Consider the following 18,857-nt stretch of genomic DNA (forward strand, 5'->3'; position numbering starts at 1 on the left):
TCTCAATGACGGCTGGCAGAAAGGGCCAGAAAGCAAATTAACAATGTTTTGTTTCCTATCATCTGAAAATATGCCCATCATGGCTATTTTAAAGTTTGTAAAAAAATGCGAAATGTGCATGCTCTGTCGACTTGAAAAGAAAGTGTATTGCTGAAAAAATTGTAAACTTTGACGTTTCCTTAGTTTCTGCATTTACGAACATTGAATTGTGAATGGAACTACCAGTAGTATAACATATGCATTATGTGAAATAATCGCAATCATACCAATCCATAATCCAATAACAATAGGTCAAAATTTGTAAGACAATAGTTGTAAACATAGACACAAAACAGCACAGAACAGACAGTACATAGACGGTACACAAACAAAGTCAAATTCATGAAAGAAAGATATATGGACCTCTGGCCAAAAGACCAAGAAGTGATGTCAGGTGTTTCGAAAATAGTAAGCGCATCCTGCCCCACATTTGGCACCCGCCATATATCAATCTGTAAGTCAGATAGGTAGTGGTCACTAACTAAGGCCCCATGTCACCGATGCCATAAGTGATCATTTGTCGAAGAGAGATATTATTATTATTATTATATTATTGTACTTGGGCCTCAGCCCAAGTACATTTGTTTTCATCCGTGGGAAAAAACTGTAAGGTATAACCATTTCTGGCTGAGACCAGGGAGGGCAAAATGTATTGGCTTCATCTTTCTTGGCATAATAAATGGCGTAATGATGTTAACTGAATGGAAGTGCTGCTCTCAGCCAGTCTTGAATAAGTGAGATGTGAATATAAATGCTTCTCTATCTGAGTTTTGCCACAAAATCTTCTGAATATAATCAAAATGTGCATCGAAATGCAACAATTAATGCACCCTCCGTTTCCTAGGCGATGGCACGACCCTTGCTACACCCACTGGACGAGCCAAAGTGGGAGGGGTAATTTCGGTTTGGTCGAACAGGAGGGCTCGAGACCAGAATTTAACATTTAAACTGGAAACATGTTTAATCACTGACAAGATGTGGATTAGTGTTAATCAAAGAGAAAGTTTGAAAAGGAAAGGTTTTATATCCCGGACACAATGAAAAACATTACGACTGGAAACTGTACCCCCGGTTGAGAATAGTAATGCCCACAGCGATGGAGAACACTTATCCTTGAGCTGAGAAAACCAGACCATCATTTCGAAATAGAGCTGCAGATTCGAGAAGCTCGTTAAAAATAGCTAGGTACACCCCGTAAAGGGGTGGTTTCGAGTCTTGAGGGCAAATTTCGCCTCCTTCATTTAGAAATCGTACGTTTGTTTTTCCAGGGGAACACATCATTTGACACAAAATTTGCATGAAAAGGGGTCGCCAGTAAGCACGTGGTCAAATCTGGCATAAGAAACAATATGAAATGTTGGGTAAAGCCAGTCCAAAATAAACTGATTTGAACTTTTGTGTTTTGTAATTTATACCACTGCAGTAACATGACTTTTTTTTGACAACATCACACAATGTAATACGTTTTGAAACTGAATACTCCGACGTATTCTGTGTCCCCTTTGCTAAAAAATACGGTATGCCGATTACCATGTCAGAAGATGACGTCAAGACAGATTTGTAATGCGTTTGGTCTTGGATGGTGCACGAAGTTTTGTCGAGGTAGCTTGTGTATTTATTTCCTAAATGGGAGATATTAGGGTCGATCTAAAAGAAGGCCGAAAAATGTTATGATACTCTAAGCGAGCTGAACTCCAATGCGAATGGTTGGATAATTTGGAGGATGTCTAGACTGATCTCGTCTCATTAAGATTATTTGGCGGTCAGTATTGAATTTCAACTGCGTCACAAGTTTGCGTCGAACGGTCAACGAACGATATTTTAGAAATCTGGAGACATGGCACATCGCAGTTTTATTTTAGTATTTTATATTTTACAAAAGATGTAAGAAGCAATGATTTTGTTGAAAATTCTGAAAAAAAATATAGGAAGATTTGATCGCGAACACATTTTCACTTGGGGGTCAACTAGCCCTGCGTACGATGCTGTGTGTTCCGCTACAGCTAACCGCCCCGCTCACCACAGCCCTGCAAAGACCCGTACGTTGGGTCGGTGACTTCAAATCCATTTTGGGACTTGACGTAAAAAGCCAAATTACTGCCGAAATTCAGCGTTCTTGGGCCCAAGTCGTATCCCACTACCTCAGCTACTCGATCGCTTCCAAAAATGACAGTCTTTTATTCACTTCTCGTAAATAACCGTCGATGTCGGCAATTCTCTCGCTGGCCCTGCGTACGATGCTGTGTGTTAGCTGCAGCACATAGCATCGTACGCAGGGCTAGGGGTCAACATGGGGTCGCAGCCATGTTGCCTCAAAACTTATTTCTGTCTGCACTCAAAACTCAAAAATGTCGCATATGAACCTGAAAAATCGATGTAATTTTTAAATTTGTCAACACTTCGGCGAAATTTGCCTATAGACAAAATTTCATCTAGGTAAGGTAAATTTACTGAAATTTGATCGACAAATAATCCTGAGCTTGAACGTGACAGCTCGCCTTCTCCGGGAAGTCATGCATCCGGCCAGCTGCCCATATGGCCGGGTGCATGAGATTGTTTTCAAGCGACGGCGGCAGACCGTACGGGGCTCTGGATATGAACCTACCGCGTGTAGCTGTAATAACTGTTGCGTTGTTTTTAATCACCACGGACGAAGTCCGAGGGGACTTATAGGTTTGGTCATGTCCGTGCGTCCGTCCGTCGTTCACGCCTAGTACCCAACCCCATACAGATGCACGTCGATTTGTTTCACAATGCTTTCAAATTTGGCCGTGTTAGAGGACTTTTAGTTTACACCTCCATATGCCATAGACTCCCATGTATAAGGCAGTTCTCCATAGACTCGCATGTATGATGCCAAGAAAAATAAAATTTAGTTTCTCATCGTATTCATATTGTCTAAAGGATGCAGTGACACAGTTTTTTTGTCCCCACGGATAAAGTCCAGGGGGCTTATAGATTGGCTCATATCCGTCCGTGAGTCCATCAGTGAGTCCATCGGTTCACGCAGATATCTCAGACATTTTGACAAAATATCATGTGACCTTGGTGACCTTTGACCTCCAATATACATTATTGTCCATAACTCAGTAACCACAAGTGCTAAACCTTTCGTATTTGGTATGATGGGACACCTTATGACGCCACATATTGTATGCCATTAATTATGTGCATATCTAATTGTGAGCGAGCCAATAGAGCAAGAGGTCTGATTTTTGGTATATAGGGATAAGTTAACAATATAATTTGTTTGACAAAACTTCACGTGACCTCAATGACCTTTGACCTCAAATATACATATTTGTCCACAACTCAGTAACCACAAGTGCTACACCCTTCATATTTGGTATGAAAGGACACCTTATGACACCATATATTGTATCTCATTAATTATGTGCATATCTTATTTTGAGCGAGCCAATAGAGCTAGAGGTCTGATTTTTGGTATATAGGAATAACTTAGCAATACAATTATTATGACAATATGTGACGTGACCTCAATGACCTTTGACCTCAAATATATATATTTGTCCACAACTCAGTAACCACAAGTGCTACATCCTTCATAATTGGTATGATAAGACACCTTATGACACCACATATTGTACCTCATTAATTATGCGCATATATAATTTTGAGCGCGCCAATAGAGCTAGAGGTCTGATTTTTGGTATATAGGAATAACTTAGCAATACAATTATTTTGACAAAATGTCACGTGACCTCGATGACCTTTGACCTCAAATATATATATTTGTCCACAACTCAGTAACCACAAGTGCTACACCCTTCATAAATGGTATGATGGGACACCTTATGACACCACATATTGTACCTCATTAATTATGCGCATATCTAATTCTGAGCAAGCCAATAGAGCTGGATGTCCGATTTTTGGTATATAGGGATAACTCGAAATCTAAATATGCCCATCTAAATATTAGACATCTATCATCGAGAACAAAAGAAATTTGCTGTAATTTGAATATTTAAGGAGTTTAAGCAATTCCCGCTATAAATAAAGAACCCCTGCCTCAAACTCCACAAAAGTTGCTAGACATATTTTGCCGTTGTCATGCCATTGCTTCGTTTAATAACCAGTTAATCAAATGCCTCATTGACAGGAGGAAATTCAAGACCATATTTGAATAGTAGTATATATTGTCCTCAAAATTACTCTATCACGGCCCAAGTACTCATTGCCTTCAGCAATACTGCCTTGTTATTATTATTATTATTATTATTATTATTATTATTATTATTATTATTTATTATAAAGCCTTCAAAAGAAGAGAAATACAAAAACTAATATAATGACAATTTAAAACCAGTATTAAATGAAAACACTCGGTACAAGACAAAAAAATCCCAAGTTTAAAATGGTCTTAATAACATATTAAGAAGATGACGACTGTGTAAATCTTTTGCAAGTAACAACTGGCGAATGCTGTCAGTCAGCCCATCTGGCCTTGAACATGTTTTCATATTTTTAAGGATCGATTGAGAATAACGCTTGTCAAAAATATACCGCAAAAGTGAAATACCATTTCTGACACAAATTCTATTAACACGTGATACTAAATCAGTGTGACCATGCAATCTACCACATAAATGCATATTCAAAAGATGCAGGTAAAAACAACGTGCACGAGATTTATTACTGAAGATGGATTTTATCAAATCAAGAGAACTGATTTCAAGAGACGTATCAATTTTCATAACATTAATTGCCTTCAGGAAAGAAGTACTTCTACAATATTTATGAATGCCAAACCCAGCTTTTAATAATTTTGACTGGATTTTTTCGGCCTCACTAATTGATGATTTAGACATGTGTACACAGTTAATACCATACAATAAAACTGGTCTTATGGCAGCATTCCATACATAAGCGAGTACATTACAGTCAATATGGCCATTACTGAATCCAGCGCCTTGAAGTCCATAAAAAGCTTTCCTACATGCATTTATTCTATTTCTGATGTGTTCATTAGGATTAGACGATGAAAGTGTAACACCTAAATAGTTCACACTTTCACATTCATCCAGTCTTACACCACTCAGTAACCAATATGGATGTGGTGTAAGTGTACACTTACCGAAAATAACACAGCTTGTCTTTTTAGGATTGAAACACAAGCCATGATTTGTAATATATTTGTTTGCAATCTCGATCATATTTTGAAGACCAGTAACAGAAAGGCTAGCTAACAATAAGTCGTCAGCATAACAAAAAACATTAAAAGACAAATTATTAATCCTGATACCTCCAACACATGACGACAATTCATCCACTAAATCTTGATAAAACAAATTGAAAAGAAAAGGAGACGATAATCCTCCTTGACGGGTACCTACAGCCACAACAACTGGTTCACTCAAACTAGAACCCCACTTAATTTGTACGCTTAGATGCCTATACCAATACACTAAAATCTTCCAGCAATGATTAGGAAGTACATCCATTGCTTTATAAAACAAGACATCACGAGGTACAGCATCAAAGGCTCCCTCTGCATCTAGAGAGCAAGTATAAACTGTCGATCCTCGTTTGTTACAGTATGAAATTACATCATTTGCTAAGGCTGCAGCAGTGGCACTTCCTCTACCAGTAACAAAACCAAACTATAAATAACTAAATTCATGTTGACCGGAAACATCGAGAATATAAAGTTCAATAATTTTTGAAAATGTACAGGATAAGGTCAAAGGTCTATAATGTTTTGGTACTGCAGGATCAAGTGTCGATTTCTTTAACAAATGGATAAGTAAACCTTTAGTAAATGACAAAGGAACAATACCAAATTTAAAAACAGATAGAATACATTACACTCATATGACAAATAACCTAGAGTTACTGGAATATTTCAAATGTTCAGACATTATACCGTCTGCTCCGGGTGCACAACCAGATCTCAGCTTCTTTATGTACGTAACGAGCATAGATTCAGACATAACAAAGTCAGAAAAGGTAACATCAATTAGGCTGGTGCATTTATCTCGAACCTTAAGTTTGGCAGTCGACATAGCCTCGCTAGTACAACTAGTCATACTAAATTTACTGGTGAAGAACTTCGTAATATTAATACTGGCATCGTTATTTTGAGATGTATCATGTTTTGTCTTACGAATGCAATTCCAAAATTTCCTTAAACTACGGCAAGTATACAGTGAGTTGAGCAAACGAGAAACGCCATTTATCTTGCTATTCATTGCTCGATTACATGAATTCCTGTATGTCTTTTTCGCTGCTTTGTAGCATAAATAAATTTGTCCACTACGAGGTCTGCCACAGGATTTCCATATGCTAAACCAAAAACGTTGCCTATTACGTGTCACAAGACAATCATTATTCCACCAGTTGTTTTTCTTGAAACGGCCTTTATAACGTTGATGAGTATCAGAAACAACCTTCTTACATGAATTATGCATGATATTAGCGACGTCATTACACATGGTATCTACAAGTTTACATGCTTCATCTCTGCTCCTAACATCCTCAATACTACAAGTCTTTAATGACATAGAAGCCCAAGTAACATAATTACTATAGGCAGAACATTTTCTGTCATCAGACCAATTAACAGCAGGATATTTGCGTGTTCTATCAAAGTTACATCAGTACCACCATATGAAGCAGAATTAAAAGAGAAATGAACAGTTGTACATAACGGAAAATGATCACTTACATATTGTATTTATCTACCAGCTTGCGATACCTGCCAAAAAAGCGTTTGAATGTAGAGACAAGTCTTGCTCTGGTGTAACCTTGATTTAACAGTTTGTAAGAGAGATGGCCATGTCTCTCTACAAAATCACCATATGAACTGCATGCTCTTGCATATCGAATAAGCTGGGAAATGTATACCCCATAAGCAGGTGAGAGTGGAATATTACTGATGAGATGTGGAAAATTGATTATACTAAAGTTGAAATCATCTCTCTTGTCATATAGCCTAGTAGAAAGGTGACCATTAGAGTCAAATTCAAGTAAAATGTCCAGATATGAAGCAGAAGAGGCCGTTTCTGTAGTTTCTTTAATCTCCAATTCTGGAGGATATTTACTGAATTCAGAGTTATTCAATGAAATAACATCGTCTATGTATCTAAATGTAAGGTTGAAAGTCCGAGCTACAGAGACCTTTATCTGCTTGATAAGGTTCTGGATAAATTCTGCCTCGTATGAGAACAGAAATAAGTCGGCAAGTAAGGGAGCACATTTAGTGCCCATGGGAATTCCTATACATAACAGAGTATCACGATTTTGTGAACGCAAGAATAATGTAAATTTGCTATTGTCGGTATATGACAATAATAGGTCTTTCTCATTTATGATATACAGGGCGAACGAGGTTTTATGGCCACTTAATTGTAACTCTGAAATGTTTTGTTATATCCTTCATTAAATGACCACTATATTGTTCCTGCGAAGTGTTGTAAACTTGTAGACTGTATATGTGTTAGTATGTGAGCATGCATGTATATATATTTGGGGAGGAGGCACGGAAAAAAAGAAAATAGGATGAGGGCGATAGATTTTTCTCCATAGTTTACAAGGGGCCCATAGAAAAAATCACCAGGAAAATAGAAAATCCTCCATACCCCCTGAAAGTAAATTTTGGACACTCCCTAAAACAGTTTTTTTAGCATTGGTGGAATGAGCTCTCGTCCAATCAGATTGGCGCATGGTAACATGTATAATATAATTTTCTGTAGAAGTATTTTTTGTTGTTACATGTTCGGCAGTATCTTAATGTTTTACTTTTAATGAATGCCTTTAATTTTGTTGTCGGGTGACACGAGTCTTTGTATAGCAATTGGAATGTATCTGTTGTTTTAGGCCTATGCGTTGTGTGTAGCCCACAAAATTGGGCCTTTGTCGCAGGTTGGCTTGTGTTAGTCTGTACGATTGTCTGTGATATTTCTCAATGTCTCTCTATTTATATTACCAGTATATACTTCTGATTTATCTCTCTACAGTAATAGTAACAAACAAAGGCCGAGTTTAGTTGAAATCCATTGCTGTTTTAGTCTGTTCTCTTGTCAGGGTTCTGTAACTTAACTCATTTACAATTGCAGGCAAAAGGTCAGAAGAGAATATCATTATAAATAATTGCATGAACATTTCTGACTTACCTAGTTCACAATTGATACCTGCATACGCTGAAGGGCAGTCACATGTGTAGAAAGTGAAGAAGTTGTTGCAGATTCCACCATTTTGACATGGGACAGAGTTGCAAGGGTTCATTTCTGTAAGCAAATCAGAGTAAAAGAATGAAAGGAGAATGCAAATCATAAGTTTTTTTAAATAATAAAGATAAATGTAAAGTTAAAAAGGCCATAGAGGGTGCTCTATGGTCCCTCCATATAGAGATGGAGGTGTTTTCTGCGATTATGTTGTTGTAATATCGACAATAATGCTTTGGGAGTACCTAACACACCATAAGTGGCGCAACCACCATGCATGCACCGTACCAACCGCGGATGCGGTAGAGCTATGGTTTGTAGCAATCTTAGCTCCGTCGCGCCACAGTCCCTCTGTGTTAAATAAGTCTGTGCCTTTGTATAAAATACTATAAAAATAGTAGAAAGTGAGCAACCAGCTGAAAGGTAGTCGAGGAGACCTTAAACGCATATCATTAGCATCTCATTGTCGGCCACATGGACTGTGTGTCCTTTCTCGACTGTCTAAGCTCACATACATAAAAATTCGAAAAAGCAGTGCTCTTTGGTCACGTCTCAAAAATCTAGGGAACTCGTACATTTTCCCGATATTATTCATGCAAACACACAAGGAAACATATTAATTCTGAACATATCAGATATCATTTACAGTGCACTGTGTTTCGGTAAAAAGTCCGACGCTCCCTCCAGCTCTACACATACGGCCTGTGACTAGTGTGAGTCACTTCTGGTCCTGAGTTTCTGGTCGCAAACCCAGGCCTGGTACTCCTTAATATGACAAACTGCTGAGACGTCTGTTTTTTACCGGGCAGTACTCTTCGCTGTGTCTCTTCATATTTCATAAATCAGCTCAGTCTATGTCTACGTGTAGTCTCATCTGAAAGTGTCGTCTCAAATTTGAAGGTCGCGCTTTGTCCCAGAATGCCTTGCTCAAATGAAACTCTGCCTGCTGACCAGCGCACTTCCAGCTCTGGCGGCGCTCTCACTGATGCGTTTCCCGCAGTGATTTCCCACAAAACGTTGATGGTAATTGTAATTTGTATACTACTATCAGTTATTATAAAAAAGTTTCATGTCGTTTATACAAAACTATGATACCAGAAGTACTTCAACATGTAAGAGTAGATAGACGTGACGGAGAGCTGATTAATGAAATATGAAAAATTCACAAAAACAAGCACAAAAAAACCTACATGAAAAGTTGCGAGCCCTCGAAGCGAACAGGTTGTTGAGGACCTAAAGTTTTCGTACATGTTATTCACACAACGAAATACAAAGTGAAAAAGTTAGTTTATCTGCAAAATGCTCGATTTACCATCACTGGAACTGGTTTTGGTTGTAACTGTAGTTGCCTTACCGATTTCACAATTCTGTCCTTGCCAGCCCAGACTGCATACACATTCGTAGCTTGTTTGGTAGTTTGGTAGGTAGAAAGGCGGCGGAAAAGGACAAGTGTAATCAGGGACACAATTAAAATGAAACGTGCGTGTTTTTAATACTCTAAATACTCAGGCTACTTACTAGTATAAGTCGAAACCTAATTTCAATAATCTGACTTGTAGGCCTAAGCTTACAAGCATTAACTAACGATGTGGACAGCGTTGGGCGGCAACGGCAGTAAATGAATGTGAACATTTTTACGCAAGTGAACAAACTGTAATTTAGAGTTACGCCGAAGGTGCACTCTAAAATTTCTCGACGTAACATATCATCGTAGGATTACACACACTTCTGCTTACTTTATTTCCGTATTTTACAGGGAAAAGAGGCCACACAAAACAGCTTATCCTCTCACGAATGGCCTGATCGCTTCGATAATACTACATGTTTCTACTATATAACGGACAACTTTTTCCAGGGGACTTCCCTTGTAAGACACTGTATGCTGAGGAGCCATATGCCTATACCCGTGTATATAATCTTATGGGAAGTTACCTATTTCACACCGAGTTCCGATCCAACCAGCGGGACAAATGCAGTTAAATGCGTTGACCAGGTCTTCACACGTGCCTCCGTTAATACAAGGGTTACTTCCACACTCGTTAAAGTCTGCAAGGATCAATGAAACAAAGAACAATCAGAAAATCTATGCGTGATAAGAATTGTTAGGGATGTGAAAGATTCCAGTGTATGTGTTGTTGTGGTGCCATGGTAAATTATAATTTTTGTATCACAAATCATTACACCATGTCAAGTTTAGATAAGCGGACTGTACTAAGCACTTGAACGACTTGAGACCATCATGTTTCGCCTTTGCTGAGTAAGTGTGTACAGCTTCGAGGTTCTGTTTCACATATTCAAAGAATTAAAAAATATGTGGACAGGGTGCACAAATCAGGTCATTGGCAGACGTTGAATCTAGTGTCTTTCGTGGCGCCATAGTAATTATTATAATTCTTGGATAATAATTATCATACCATATCAAGTTTAGATAAGTTGACAGTAGGGAGGGCTTGAACGACAACTCGAGACCATCACGTTTCGGTATTGTTGGGCAAGTGTGTACAGTTTTGATTGTTTGTTTCATATATTCCATGAATTACAAAAAATATATTGCCATGAACATAACTGATCATTAGAAGACGCTAAATAGCTAGCCAATCTCTGAGAGCTTAAGCATCGCTATAGCATGCAGTGTTGCTTCGAATAAGTAATTAGAGAACGGTCGGTTATCGATTAGCTTGGTAACCCCTTCACATACAATAATGGAATGAATTTCAATGAAATTGTGACATAAGAGAAATTACAGATGCAGTGGCAAAATTCAAACTTTACCGTGGTATACGTCGTCCAGCAACAGTAATGAATTTCTAAGTTTCTGGGATATCAAAACTTACCTATTTCGCAGTCATCGCCAACATATCCTGGTTGGCAGGTACAGACGTAGTAGGTAAAGAAATTGGTGCATGTAGCGCCGTGAGACAAGGATCATTCTGATCACATGCGCTCAGAGCTACAATGAAAAACACTTGCATAATTTTCAATAAAATACAGATTACGAGTAGCTATTACAAATTTCAAATCCGTGTAACATTTTTTCCTAATTTTAGTGTCTCAAGTGCTTGATATTAAAGGTATAAACGAAAATATCGCAAATTATTGTAAGACCTGCAACACTGCCGTGCGAAATCTAATCCTTAATGTGTGGCGGCGTGGACGACAGCGGCAGTAAAATCAACGTGAACATTTTACGCAAGGGAATAAATCGTCATTCAGAGTTACGACGAAGATGCACCCTCAATGCCTTGTCGAAATATGTTATCGTTGAATTACATACACTCCTGCCCAAGGCATAACTTTTGCATTTTACGTAAAAAGAGGCCTCACAAAACAGATTATCAACTCTCATCCGTCACGCTCGCTTTGACAATGCACTGCAGCCCAAAAGCCCCTCATTTTGTCCAATGAATGTAGCATATTTTTTACTTTATGACGGAGGATCATTTTCCCCTGGGACTTCCCTTTCTTTACACTGTGTAATGAGGAGTCTTATACCTAAGCTTATACCCGTGTACACAATCTTGTGACAGGTTACCTGTTTCACATTGAGTTCCGATCCAACCAGGGTGGCAAAGGCAGTTGAATGCGTTGACCCGGTCTACACATGTGCCTCCGTTAAGACAAGGGCTACTTCCACACTCGTTAAAGCCTGCAAGGATCAGGAAACGTAGAGCAATGGGAAAAAATCTATGCATGGTAAGATCTGTTAGGGACGTAAAAGATTCCAGGGTTTGGGTGCTTGGTGCGTACGGTCGAAAATATTGCAAATATTGGCAAGATCTGCAACACTACCATAAGAAATTAATCGTGAAACGAAGAGAGAGAGAGAGAGAGAGAGAGAGAGAGAGAGAGAGAGAGGAAGAGGAGAGAGAGAGAGAGAGAGAGAGAGAGAGAGAGAGGGGGCAGGCAGGCAGGCAGACAGACAGACAGACTTATCACACTCAGGATTAAGCTTTTAGGAATCCATAATCTTACCTGTTTCACAGTTGACGCCGGTCCATCCGTCGACACAGATGCAGGAATAGGCATTTTGCAAATTATTGCAAGTACCGGCGTTCAGACATGGCAGACTAGCACACTCATTGATATCTAAATGATTAAGGAGATCGATTACAATTTTACAAATTCACTTGAAACGTTTCATTTATAGTAGGTAATAACAAAGTTCAGGGAAAGTAAAATAGTCGCGCAACGATTAAACTCTTGCCAGTGAACTCTACCCACAGAACAGACCACGTCGGTCACTTATGTACGTTATATTGTAAAGCTTTATACATTATGTTATTCCGTTGTATTATCATGACGTGTATAATATATCGAAGTATACAGATGTCCTCGTGGGAAATTACAGTCCTTGATGCTAAAACAGAGCGTTATAAATTATTACACAAAATTACTTCAAGTACAAAGTAATGATATATGTTACTTGAGTTTCATGCATCCTGCAATCATCAGACAGATTGCAGGATGCATGAAAATGAAGTACGTACATATATCATTACTTTGTACTTGAAGTAATTTTGTGTAATTATATATTATGTATTTATATTAATGATATTCTGAATTTGCCTTTAGAACTTCGAAAACCTTTATATCAATATCGTCGATCGATTTAGGTTGTATTTCATAATTTACAAAGGTTTTGAACTGTCTTTATTACCGGAAACGTTACTTGATATGGACTAGGTTACTCAAAGGTCTTAGAACTATCGGCACGTACATTTTGTTGAAATTGGCAAGATTCAGTCATGGACGGGTGCTCCGGCATTTGCGGAGACTTGGATTTAAGTTCGCGGAGTATACTCGTTCACTACTCAGCCCGGATCTTTCAGTTACGTACATCCATGAATTTAAACTTGGAACACCAAAGAGTCGTTAGTAAAGGATCGGTACTGCCGATTTAAAGCACGGAAAGGTGTCGGAAATCCTAAATGCCGTACTTTCTCATAAGAAATAAATATTGTGCGTGGAAACTCGCCCACTTCGCAATTCACCCCTGTCCATCCACCCAGACAGGTACAGGAGTAGGAGTTCTGCAGATTCGCACAAAACCCGCCATTCTGACACGGTGCAGATTCACACTCGTTGATGTCTGAATAAATATTCAAAAAGCTAGAGTAAGAACATATACTCTCTGTCTCTCTCTGTCTCTATCTGTCTCTGTCTGTCTGTCTGTCTGTCTCTCTTTTGTCAATATTATAATGTAATAAATCGATAACATAATTCAAATCGGATGGACATTTTGTCCATATCAAAAATCAATCTGATTGTTAAATCAGAATGTCACCCTGTGGATACGGGATCATGTCGCTTGTATAGGCAGCTGACCGAAGAATTAAATGAGATGCCAAACATATTAATTGACCTGATTATATTGTTCATTCATAGACATTTTTTATAAATCATTCAATTGTGAGATATCAAATCATTACCGTTCTTTAGGCCTAGAACAAACAAAAGAATTCAATGAGATAGCGAAACATGTAAATTGACCCAATCATACAGCACATTCATTGACAATTTTTTGTTCATTGATCATTTAATTGTGAAATATCAACTCATTAATATTTTATTAAACAATATTTTAATATTTTATTAAACAGTTATTATTTAGGCCTGGAACGAACAGTAACTCAGCAAAATTCAACATTTTTCTTACCAGTTTGACATCTCTCTCCGGTCCATCCCCCTGCACAAGTACAGGTGTAGTATGTACGGTAATTTGTACACGTCCCACCATTCAGACAGGGGTCGCTCTCACATACATTGATTTCTGAAAGAGTTAACGACAGACCGACGACTTAGGGCACTTGTATAAGTCACAGTTTCTGAAACCTGTTCCGCTCGATAAAACCATTGCAGAGTATCTGCTTTATCATTAAAGTTCAACTTTTCAATATCATTCGACTGTTTTCAACATTGTCATTTCAGTATCGCCCCTCTTCAAATAGAAATATTGCTTTCAACGATGCTAAGTAAACTACTGCTCGAGAGACAGTCCGAACTGTTTGGATGTTTAGCAGAATGGCCGTCGTTCCTATGGTTTATTGCAAATAAAATGGGAAAAAATAAAAAAAATTATTTTCCGTAATGGAGCTTGAATATTTGGACCATTTGATGTACCACTGTTTTATGCACATTCAAGGGCTTGCGAAAGACCTTACTATGAGATTGTTGGACCGAACGCTCAATGACATGCCTTGTATATAGCTTGTAGGAAAGTTTATCACTCACTCTGTTCACATATATATATAGATATATATATATATATATATATATATATATATATATAATATATATATATATATATATATATATATATATATAATATATATAATCCCATGGTATTTTTCTCTGTTTGACGTCATCGTATACGAGTGTTTTTCGCGGAGCCGTACAACTTCGAGCCGAAGGCGAGAAGTTGTGCGGCTCCGCGAAAAACACGAGTGTACGATGACGTCAAACAGAGAAAAATACCATGGGATTATATATTTATCACATGAACAGTCTTCTTATTTTTCTTTTGACGCAGAGGAATCAAAATTGTTGTAACAAATTGCATGAATTTCGTCGCGATTTGTCTTTTATTTACGCGGATCACTTTCATTTAACGGGTAAAGCGGCCCGTCACCCAGCAGATACTTTCATTCATAAATCCCATTAAGTTCAAATTTTGATACATGGAACGGTATTTCTACCAATCAGACACACGGATTCGGTCACGTGAACGTGTCAATCATTGTCTCGCGCTGTCGATGCCAGGCAAGTCGTCTATCGGCGGACATGGCTTTCACCGCGCTAGCGACGGATAGCCTAGTATTTACAATATTTAGTAATTACGAATAGATTTATGAAGTAAAATGCAACGACACGATCGAAACAGTATTTTCATTCTTAGAGATGCTGTGGCTTTTGAAAAAATCACACAAGTTTTCGACTTTGGCGAGCGCGAAAGATTCAATTCGATGACACAAATAGTAGACCACATCGCATGTATTGTTTGTTTGTGTGTGGCCACAACGCTGCCGTCACCGGTCTCCGCCGGTGTCAAATCGGATCCCGATCTCGGTCGTCAATGTTTTCGTCTGACGGACTTTGATGTTTGCAGTGACACACATCTCGCCCGTAGATACATCCTAATTTATTACTTGACGGAAACTCCGTTCTGATGTGTGTGTTGTCTGAGTCAACTCTCGAAATACATCGGGTTCCACGGCGCTGCACTGAAGAGTTATCTTCGCTACAGCCTTACGCTGAGGGTTTGATTCGAGCTACATTACGGAATTTTTGTGTGATGAAGGACATTTATCGTAACGGTTGTTAGTCGAATGACTTTATGCTTTTGCCTCCTATGTCGCTTTCCCGAAGATTATACTGTACTCATTTATTCAGTTGAACGTACGTTGAGGTGTAGATTTCAGGTTTATCGCCAACGGGATCGCCAGGTACTATACAGGTACGACTTCCACATGCCATTACGACTCGACTGGAGCCTTGCCACGACGCGACGTTACTGAGCCATTAAAAACGATCAACGGTATCCCCATTCGATTCTCAGTAATAGCTACAGTTTTTGCGGCTCGAAAGTTCGTGACATGCCGTCTATGTTCCAGTGCGGAAAGACTTCTGAATCAAAACAATCTACTTGATCCACTTCAATCTGCCTACAGACAATATCATAGTACAGAAACAGCACTCCTCCTTGTTCATAACGACATTCTCACTGCTCTTGACTCTGGACAAATTGTTTTACTGGTTCTATTGGATCTGTCTGCAGCTTTTGATACCATTGATCACGACATACTTTTACAGCGTTTATCAAATCTTGGGATCAAATCTACTCCTCTTCAATGGCTTCGTTCATATCTCACAGACAGATCCCAGTCAGTTACATTAAATGGACAAAGATCACTGCCTCAAATGCTGCGATACGGAGTTCCTCAGGGGTCTGTTCTTGGACCTCTCTTGTTTCTAATCTACATATCACCACTCGGACAGCTCATCCACCGCCACAAACTCCAGTTCCATCAATTCGCTGATGACAATCAGCTGTACCTATCTTTCAAGAAATCCAATACCACGTCTGCCGTATCTTCTGTTGAAGAAACTGTTAATGATATTATGAGCTGGATGACACAAAACAAGCTGAAGTTAAACAACTCTAAAACGGAGGTCATTTTAATTCGATCTAAATTTGACCATTCACCAGCGCCTTTCACTGACATCAACATCTGTTCCAGTGTTATTGAAACCACTTCATTTGCGAGGAACATCGGTGTAATATTTGATGACAACCATACATTCCAACAACATATTGGTGCCACTTGCAGTGCTATTCACTTCCTCCTTCGCAAAATTGGTCGTATCAGAAAGTACTTGTCCAGAGATTCCTGTGCCACCCTCGTCCACGCCGTTATATCTTCAAAGCTTGACTACTGCAATGCTCTACTATATGGCTTGCCCGATACACAATTACAGCGGTTACAACGTGCCCAAAACACAGCAGCTAGAATTGTTACAAAGACCAGAAATCCGACCACATTACCCCCATACTTATGCAACTTCACTGGCTTCCAGTACATCATCGCATTGTATACAAACTTTTGCTGATTACTTACAAAGCCCTAAATGGACAAGCTCCACAATATCTCAGGAATTTAATAACACCATGTGCCTCATCACGTGTTCTTCGTTCATCTGATAAATGCCTTCTGCACACACCTAGATGGAATCTGACTACCTATGGTCGCCGCTCCTTCTCTGTAGCAGCTCCTGTCCTTTGGAACTCTTTGCCCCTGGACATAAAAACCTCTCCTAATGTCAACATTTTCAAAAGACGCTTAAAAACTTACATCTTCCAGAGAGCATTTTCATTGTAACTCTAAGCGCCACTGAGCATTGTTTAACTTTGGATATTAGGCGCTATACAAATTTTCTAGATAGATAGATAGATTGTCGGTTCACCTTTTTGTAAATTGTCATGAGCACACGGCATCGATCGCGACAAATCGGTCTGTGTTCGTCGCGTCTCGACGTGCAGGTAGAAAGGTACCATGCAGGAAAAAAGTTCCGGTTGATGACGTACAACAGGGGTAATATGATGACGTACAACAGGGGTAATATGGATTTCTTATCTGTGCTGGTGTACGTCACACAGGTGGAGATACGGGCCAGTTCATGTGATATATATATATATATATAAACAGATTAATTCAAGTACAAAGTAATGTAATCTATTACTTAAGTTACATGCATCCTGCAATCCTCAGATAGAAGTGAAGGGATTACTAGCTTGACACTCTTACATATATGATAGGGACGAACCATTCTATTTGTATGTGGTCAAGTGTCAAGCTAGTAATCCTTTCACTTCTATCCGAGGATTTCAGGATGCATGAAACTTAAGTACCGTAATAGATTTCATTACTTTGTACTTGAAGTAATCTGTTTATTTATAACGCTCTGCTTAGCATTGAGCACTGAAATTTCCCACGAGGACATCTGTATACTTTGATATATATATATATTATATATATATATATATATATATATATATATATATATATATATATATTGCTTTATATAAATTGCATCTATAATATATATATATTATATATATATATATATATATATATATATATATATATATATTATATATATATATATATATAATATATATATATATATATATATATATGATCTTATAGGGACGTTAAGACATTTCTTTCCACTTACCAATTTCACAGTTGGTTCTAGTGTAGCCAGGGATGCAGACACATGTGTAACTTGTTTGGTAGTTGACACAGGTACCGCCGTTCTGACAGGGGTCCGACTCGCACAGGTCGATTGCTTATGAAATGACAAAAGGAAAATCACGGTGGTCAGATACCTCGGTTCGAGAAAACTTTGATCATGGATTTGAATCAAACTAAAGGAAAGCAGCCACCACTTCCTCGCTAAGATATAGTTATATCATTATTCCCGTACATTGTTCAACACTTGTGAGAGAAGCACCTCAGTTTTTCGGTGTTTAATCTTTTGCCACTAGATTACAAAGTATAATACTATCCCAAATACAAATCCATTATATCTATAATGATGGGTTACAACTAGTATTAAGATTATGTATCTCAATATTCTGACATGATGTTGCGAAACAAACTGAATATTCTTACCAATTTCGCAATGGATTCCAGTCCAACCAGCTACGCAGGTACATGTGTAGAAGTTGATAAAGTTGTTGCAAGTAGCTCCATTGCTACACGGGTTACTGTTGCAAGGGTTGACAGCTATTGTAAAAAAAAGGAATGGAGATATCAAATTCGATTTTAACGGATATTGTCAGATTTACGGACAGTCAATTGTTCTCTCCCACAAGCCCATGAAAGGTTTAAGCCTTTGAAACGTATCGACGTGGGGTTAAATAAACTCAGTAGACTTTATGCCGTGACTGTAAATCCTGTATGCGATTCTCGGCATGGCAGCATATCCCACAGGCTCTTGGCACATTGCTGGGATAATAATCGTATTTAATATGTAGAATATCTATATACGACTTGATTATTCAATAAAAGAATCACTGTACGTGATATTAGTGTAGGCCTATAGGCCTACATGTTGACTGGCATTATACAC

General features: G+C 38.4%; 1 protein-coding gene and 1 long non-coding RNA gene across 2 annotated transcripts in view; both read right to left on the reverse strand.

Annotated features, from left to right (window-relative positions):
- LOC139152230 (fibropellin-3-like) overlaps positions 1-18,857 on the reverse strand; it is a 47,363-nt gene that overhangs the window by 18,021 nt on the left and 10,485 nt on the right. Inside the window, exons 3-6 of the mRNA XM_070725370.1 lie at positions 12,198-12,311; positions 11,758-11,871; positions 10,158-10,271; positions 8,175-8,288 (exon numbers count right to left, since the gene is read on the reverse strand). Of these exons, the coding sequence (XP_070581471.1) occupies positions 8,175-8,288; positions 10,158-10,271; positions 11,758-11,871; positions 12,198-12,311 (456 nt within the window). The remainder of the gene's footprint in view (positions 1-8,174; positions 8,289-10,157; positions 10,272-11,757; positions 11,872-12,197; positions 12,312-18,857) is intronic.
- LOC139151085 (uncharacterized) lies at positions 13,201-18,535 on the reverse strand. Its single transcript, XR_011556340.1, has 4 exons — positions 18,398-18,535; positions 17,958-18,071; positions 13,882-13,995; positions 13,201-13,314 (listed from the first exon to the last, which is right to left on the reverse strand). It is a non-coding gene; the product is annotated as an uncharacterized lncRNA (long non-coding RNA).

The sequence above is a fragment of the Ptychodera flava genome, chromosome 15 (genome assembly GCF_041260155.1).
Source record: "Ptychodera flava strain L36383 chromosome 15, AS_Pfla_20210202, whole genome shotgun sequence".
NCBI classification, from domain to species: Eukaryota; Metazoa; Hemichordata; class Enteropneusta; family Ptychoderidae; genus Ptychodera; species Ptychodera flava.